This window comes from Quercus lobata, chromosome 8 (assembly GCF_001633185.2).
Source record: "Quercus lobata isolate SW786 chromosome 8, ValleyOak3.0 Primary Assembly, whole genome shotgun sequence".
Taxonomy (NCBI): Eukaryota; Viridiplantae; Streptophyta; class Magnoliopsida; order Fagales; family Fagaceae; genus Quercus; species Quercus lobata.
Genome location: NC_044911.1, coordinates 32,213,074 through 32,221,205, shown reverse-complemented (window position 1 = coordinate 32,221,205; position 8,132 = coordinate 32,213,074). Strand labels below are relative to the sequence as shown.

The window sequence follows — 8,132 nt, the reverse complement described above, 5'->3', positions numbered from 1 at the left end:
AACCTATTCATCTTAATACACAAAAAGTTCATTACCTTTCCATCTTAATATCACAAATTGCTTTTAAAAAACTAAAATTAAAGTAAATAATAGATTTAAAACTATATAAAAGAAAGCAACAGAAACATGTATTTCATAGATCCTTTGAGAGATCTGATTCCATAATGAAAAACAACATTATTTCCAAATTACTAAGAATTAGATTTTAATTTCTCTTCGAAAAAAAAATGAGAATCACTAACCTTTGTTGTTTATTGTGGATTGAGATTGTGCTATGGTGATAGATCAAACCAATTTATCTTAATACACACAAATTTCCTTGCCTTTCCATCTTAATATCACAAATTTGGTGATGACATAACACCTTTGGTGATGACATAACATTTGTTATCTTAGATTCATCTTCTCCTCTTTATTTTTTTGTTCAATAAGTATTAGTAGTTACATCATGCGTAATATTTGTGGAGTCTCATTTGATATAATTATAGAGTTTAAATCCTATTGAAATTATAATTTCTAATCAACGTTAACATTAAAAAAGAAAAAAAAATAATAAAGAAAGGAAAATTTGATTACTGTAATCTATACGGTTTGTTAGCATTCTCTAACTAAAGTAAAAACCCTAGCTTTCACATATCTAAAACCTAGTTCCAAACCAAACCTCTTTCTCTTCTTGCTTTACTCACCGTGTTGAAAGTAAAAACTCTGAGAAATCATTGGGTTAAGTGTGAGCTGGAGAAGCCAGGGATTAGAGGATTTTTATATATTCATGTGAGTTTCTCTTCTCCAAAAAAATAGATAATATATCAACTCAAAAGATGTTTAACTAATGTAGAACTTTAAATTATAATTAGATAAAGAGAATGTATGTAAATAAAGAATTGGAAGTGAAGAGAAACCTAGAGCTAGAAAAAGAAGTGTATTAATTGATAAGAAGAATTTTTATTTAAAAAAAAAAAATGAGAGAGAGAGAGAGAGAGATAAGAATAAGAAGAATTACGTGTAGCAGTATTTTATCAATTAAGATTTTTTATCAACTTATAAGAAGAATTTTTATCAAAAAAAGATAAGAAGAAGAAGAATTACGTTTTTTATCAATTAAGATTTTTTTTTTATCAACTTCTAAATTATATAATAAAGATGAAGAATTTGGATTGTAATCAAATTATGATTGTTATCAACTTAAAAATTATAGGAGAAGGAGATAAGAACAAAAAAAATTATATCTATTTTTTTTTAAATCTAAAAAATTTTCTACAATTTGGCGAAACCACAGTTTCTAAGCCCAACGTTTGTTATATAGTATATGATATACATATATATATATATATATATATATATATAGATTGGTCGTTGGGTCCCCCTATAAACTTTGGACCTCATGTTCTATCCACATGGACAGATTCTTCTGAAATACTAGGCTACTCCAGATGGGCAGAACCCCTTCGTGACCGGTGAGCCATGGTCTCAGAAAACCTCACTCTTGAGTCTTCTGATTGGTAGAGTGATTTCCCATAAACGACACCAATTGTAGGGACATTGAAAATAATCATCGAGGAACTCACCCCGGAAATCTTTTACAAGTACCCACTTAATAAAAATAAAGAAAAGAAAACGAGAAAATACACCCTACAATGGGAAACACAAGCAGTGGATTTCATTGACCATTATAATATTGCAAATACTATTACAATCTAAGCTTTACTAGCCATGAGATGTTTTAACTTACATTCCCATGGTGTTATACATGTTATCACTCTTTTCTCTCGTTCTAAGATGGATTTCTTCTCCCTCCTTTTCTTTCTAGATCCCCCATCTTTTGGCTTCTCCCTCTCCTTTTATAGTTTCATCCTCATTCTTAGCCTTACAGCTATCCCACTTCAACCCAGGGTACTAGGGATTTCTTTTTTTTTTTTTACTCTATCAGTCTCCTCACCTTCTTATCTTGTAACTATAACGGCCTGGGGGTGACATGTATTGTTCAGGCTGTCTTATATGCCATTAATGCGGCAGAGGTTAGGTAAGAACCCCCTCATTGATGTGGAAGCAAAGACTTCTTGCGTCTTCAAGGAGTTTCCAGTGGTCACTAGTATCTTCCAGAAGTCATATGCTGACAATTCGCGCTCCATGTCTTAGGCAAGCTACTAATTTACCTTTTCCGCAAGAATGGACTACCTATGGTACTTAACCTCGTCCTCCATGCCTAGGACGAATCAACTTTAAGCCCATCACACAAAGGCTTGGCCCAATTACTTTGTCGTGGTCCAACAACTTCTTGGGCTTTTAGTCCGTGGAGGGACTGTTCTTCTACCCACAACATAGATTGCAACCTCTGAATTGTATGTCAATTTAGGAGTTTTTAACAATTTTATAGGATGCTTGCTTGGAATCACCTATGAAAAAAATTAAAAAAAATTAAAAAAAAACTATTATTACATATAAAAAATGGAATGATTACCAATAGCTAAAATTGAAAATATAAATCAAGAAAGAAAATTAAAATTAAAATAAAAATAGAATTGTATATTATACAACCTTTAAATTTAATCTCAATTTAAGAGTTTCCTATGAAAAAAACTAAAATTAAAATAAATAATAGTTCTAAAACTATATAAAAGAAAGCAAATAAAAAATGTATTTGAACACTAACCTTTGTTGAAAATCACAAATTGCATAAATCACTAAGCAAATGAAAATCACTAACCTTTGTTGTTTATTGTTGGACTGAGATTGTGATATGGCGATAAATCAAACTTATTCATCTTAATACACATAAATTTCCATACCTTCCATCTTAATATCACAAATTGCATTAAAAAACTAAAACTAAAATAAATAATAAATCTAAAACTATATAAAATAAATTCTATAATAAAAAAAATTTATTTCCAAATTACTAAGAATAGCTTTCAATTTATCATCAAAAAAAAAAAAAAAAAAAAAAAAAACACTAACCTTTGTTGTTTATTGTTGGAATGAGATTGTGATATGGTGATAAATCGAACCTATTCATCTTAATACACAAAAAGTTCATTACCTTTCCATCTTTATATCACAAATTGCTTTTAAAAAACTAAAATTAAAATAAATAATAGATTTAAAACTATATAAAAGAAAGCAACAGGAATAGGTATTTCATAGATCCTTTGAGAGATCTGATTCCATAATGAAAACAACATTATTTCCAAATTACTAAGAATTAGCTTTTAATTTCTCTTCAAAAACAAAAAAAGAGAATCACTAACCTTTTTTGTTTATTGTTGGATTGAGATTGTGCTATGGAGATAGATCGAACCTATTTATCTTAATACACACAAATTTCCTTACCTTTCCATCTTAATATCACAAATTTGGTGATGACATAACACCTTTGGTGATGACATAACATTTGTTATCTTAGATTCATCTTCTCCTTTTTATTTTTTTGTTCAAAAATGTATTAGTAGTTACATCATGCGTAATATTTGTGGAGTCTCATTTGATATAATTATAGGGTTTAAATCATATTGAAATTATAATTTCTAATCAATGATAACATTAAAAAAGAAAAAAAATAATAAAGAAAGGAAAATTTGATTACTGTAATCTATAAGGAAATATGATAGAATTGTTTTTTTTTTTTTTTTAATGGAGTTATTATACGGTTTGTTAGCATTCTCTAACTAACGTAAAAACCCTAGCTTTCATATATCTAAAACCTAGTACCAAACCAAACCTCTTGCTCTTCTTGCTTTGCTCACCGTGTTGAAAGTAAAAACTCTGAGAAATCATAGGGTTAAGCGTGAGCTTGAGAAGCCAAGGATTAGAGGATTTTTATATATTCATGTGAGTTTCTCTTCTCCAAAAAAATAGATAATATATCAACTTAAAAGATGTTTAACTAATGTAGAACTTTAAATTATAATGAGATAAAGAGAATGTATGTAAATAAAGAATTTGGAAGTGAAGAGAAACCTAAAGCTAGAAAAAGAAGTGTATTAATTGATAAGAAGAATTTTTATTTAAAGAGAGAGAGAGAGAGAGAGAGAGAGAGAGAGAGAGAGAGAGAGAGAAGAAGAAGAAGAAGAAGAAGAATTACGTGTAGCGATTTTTTATCAACTTAAAAGAAGAATTTAAAAAAAATAAAAAATAAAAAAAGATAAGAAGAAGAAGAATTACATTTTTTTATCAATTAAGATTTTTTTTTTAATCAACTTCTAAATTATATAATAAAGATGAAGAATTTGGATTGTAATCAAATTATGAGTGTTATCGACTTAGAAATTATAGGAGAAGGAGATAAGAACAAAAAAAATTATATCTTTTTTTTTTTTTAAATCAAAAAAAAATTTTCTACAATTTGGCGAAGTCACAGCTTCTAAGCTCAACGTTTATTATATATATATATATATATATATATATATAGATAGATAGATAGATAAATAGATTGGTAGAAATTTTAGGATCTACGATTAACTTTGTATTACTGCAATATAAAAATAAATAAAATATAAAAAATTTAGTGCAGATGCTAATAAAGAACCCAAATACAATTCTAAGAACTGTATAAATGATAGAAACTCATGTAAATATGAGTATATGACCTTGACAAATTAACTTGTGGAAGATTCTGGTAATTTCCTTTAAACCTTCTCTCCTCTGACCAAAAAAGAACCTTCCGAGTTCCAACAATTCCACTTGGGTAGAACTTTAACTACCTTATGTGTCATGAGGTGTTAATTAGACCAATTTTCTTCTATAGTTTTGTAAGGGATTATTTTGTCAACATAAATAATAAATTTGATTTAAATGAAGGGAAGGTAGTCCGATTTTTCAATTTGGTACAGACGTGTTTACACTTGGCTAAATATTGTGATTTGGAAGCCTTGTAACTAGATTCATTGTCCACTTCTGTAACCTTTAAATCAGCATTTTAGCTTACTTATACCATTAGAGTTAAAGCCAGGAATCTCATCAAACAGAAAGTGACCCTACGTACAAAGTAGTTTGCCACAAAATTGCCTTGGCAATTCATATGCATACAAGAACCCGAAACACACGGGTTGATTAAATCCTGGTGTTGTAGGAAATTACATTTTGTAGGTGGCTTTACCCACTTGCGTCAAGAAACTTGATCCCATTTTACCTAACAAAAAGGGAGACAGAAGAGATGGTTGGCGACTCAATAATTGAATGGCCAGATTAGTACCCCTTTTGTGAGTCATGAAAATTCTAAACCACATTAACATAATTACATACCTACCAAGGTAAAGTTATGGGTGGGTGTGGGATTTTATATTGAAACTGAAAGTGCCTGCATGCCACTGCCACTGCTTATGGGTCAGTGGAACTAACCCAACCTTTTTTGGTACACTGTTGAAATTTGAGAATTTATTTACATTAATAAGTCTCTGAACCCAAAGTGCATTTGTGGATGTTCATAAAAAAAAAGTGCATTTGTGGGGTTTGCTAAGGCAATTAAGAAAAACCTAACATAAGCTGGATATGGTGTGAACATTGAGTAAGTCAAACATAGGTGGATTGACTTCTCCAAAACCAAACCTTCCTCATGTGTTTGCTTCTTGTTAGCGTTTGCACTTGAACTGGTTGTCCCAATATGTAAAATTGTGCTTGTGTATCTGGGTGTATGAGAGAGAGAGAGAGAGAGAGTAAATTTATGAACTTAAAAGACTTGAAATTGAATTAAGTAACAGCTTGTCTCTGTTCCTCTCAAAATGGAGATTGCTCAAAGCTGCTAAACTACTGCTACAATTACACAAACCCAATAAATTCCTACCACTACTATTTACATTGTTATCTAAAAAATTGAACCCATCGACACCGACTGTGCTCTCCAGCTCTTCCAGACCATTACTAATGGAAGCTGTTTCTGACCCACAAATTACATCAGCTTCACCTTCCACATCATCCATAGTAATATTGCTTTCTTCACAATTATTCCCTCTTATTGTGGTCCAATGATCATCCCATGTCCAACTGGGTACCCCTGAAAACAACGACAACCGTCTGATCCTATCATCACCCAGGAGATTTCCCTCACGCGTTGTGCCAATCAGATTGCTAACACTGTCTGACTCATCCAGTGAGTTCCAAAAGCCTTGATCAAGAATACATGTTGGAGAACTTGAATTGGGTTCTTGAATTGGCTTTGCACTAGAATCTAATTCCTCAAGAAATGGATGCTTTAGAAGTTGACTTGCTGTCCACCGCTCCTTTGGGCTCCTCCTTAGGCACTTATCCAAGAAATCCTTTGCTTGCTCGGATAGAAATCTTGGAAACTCAGGCAATTCACCGGAATATCCAATTTGGTACAAGACCGATACCGGGTCAGCCACATTAGGCCACGGTGCACCACCAGTAGCCATTTCAATAATTGTGCACCCAAGTGCCCAAATGTCACAAGCGATCCCCTGCTCCTCTCCACGCACCACCTCCGGTGACATAAACATTGGGGTGCCAGCAATTGGAATCTCCTCCACCTTATCAACCCACTTAGCACACCCAAAATCAGCGATTTTTGCACCATCTTCACTAATCAAAATGTTCCTACCTTTAATGTCACAATGTACCAAGCCCTGTGAATGCAAGTACTCTAGCCCTTGTGCAATCTGTCGCGTGTAATATCCAATCACTGATTCTTTAAGGCAGCCTCCATGGTTGCGAATTGCATCAGTAAGCGTGCCTCCAGAAATATACTCCATAATAATGTTGTACATGACCATGTTGCTCTCCATAGTAATGTCACACCCCTTGTAGCTGACAATACGAGGACTATTTAAAGAATATAGAATTTTTTGCTCTCTTTGCAAGAACTTGGATTTGGATAGGTCGGATGACTTCACGGCAAAAATGTCACCGGAGTTGTGAGAGGTGGCTAGGGAAACGGTGGCTGATGAGCCATGGCCTATGGTCTGTCCTCTAGTCCAGTCCATTTTGTAAGCTGAAATGAAAAAGGCTTTGCTGGGTCTATTTAGTTTGTTATTTGCCTTTATATAGGGACTCTTTAATTTAAATAAGGTGGATAATTTAAAGGGGTTAGTTTTATTGGTTGGTAAATGGTTGGGCTCTCTCTAATAGGGTTGACAATTCCTTTAACGCGAGTCTACAACGTGTCAAAATTTGGGTGGGGTTGACGGCTTTGGGCTACCAAGCTAGTCGGTTATTGCGTGGCAAAATGAGACTTGGGCACGTGTCATGAATAAGGGTTAGAGTGTGGGAATGGAAAACATATATTTGGAGATTGGTTTGGTAGTGAGCGATGGGAGAGGTTGGATTGGGTAGCTTGGATGGATTATCCAAATTCGATTCTATGTTTTGTTTGAGATTGAGAATGAGAGCAGAGTTAAATATATAAAGGTGTTGCAATTTAAACTAAAGGGAGAGTGTGTAGGGTGGGTTGAACCACCAGAATGGTTGAAATTTTAGTATCTTAATTTGTCTTCACCTTCTTCTTCTTTTTTTCTTCTTTTTTTGGAGAAATGTCTTCACCTTTTTAATATAAATATATATATATATATATATATATATATAAATATATATATATATTTCCCTAAAGAGTTGAATATGAGCATATGGCATCGTGTTCATATATATTGGTGTCAAAATTGAAGTCTTTCAATCGAGGAAAAGTATAGTCAACAAATGAGAATAATATAAAAAGGTCAAACAAACACCATCTCCCAGAGCTGACTTCTGAAGATGGCATGGAACAAGGGAGGTAGAGATTTTCCAAAGAAATTAGAGTCAAAAACGCAAAAAGCTATAGCATGAGTTAGAGAATTTGATTCTTTAAAACATGATTTGCACTTTTAAAAAAGGGAATTCAAAACAGAAAAAAATTGGTACTTTATTAAAAGTCAAAAACCATCCGGTGATTAGAGTTTTGATATAGAATAGGTTTTGATTCTGATCGACTTTGAACAATCAAGAACTACTGCATTTCATCACACATAGGTCATCGTGATTAGTCCTTACCCTTTTATTTAGCAAAAACACAATTCAAAAAAAGTAGGAGCTTGGTTATTTTAAATTAGTAGGAAATTTTTTGTTCTAGATTTAAAACAATATCTTTCTTTACCTAATTTATTTAGATTTCCACACCATCTTTTGCTATAATCACAATGTCTAAGGTA

At 32.3% G+C, this 8,132-nt stretch overlaps 1 protein-coding gene across 1 annotated transcript; it reads right to left on the bottom strand.

Moving 5' to 3' along the window:
- Nucleotides 1–5,649: 5,649 nt before the first annotated feature.
- On the bottom strand, nt 5,650–7,232 carry LOC115956108 (mitogen-activated protein kinase kinase kinase 18-like). The gene has a single exon (XM_031074580.1). It carries the CDS (start codon nt 6,930–6,932, stop codon nt 5,655–5,657), a length of 1,278 nt encoding a protein of 425 aa, XP_030930440.1. The 5' UTR covers nt 6,933–7,232; the 3' UTR covers nt 5,650–5,654.
- Nucleotides 7,233–8,132: the final 900 nt, after the last annotated feature.

Bases quoted from the DNA above. Each gene is read 5' to 3' on its own strand.
- LOC115956108 (XM_031074580.1), bottom strand. From the start codon at position 6,932: ATGGACTGGACTAGAGGACAGACCATAGGCCATGGCTCATCAGCCACC.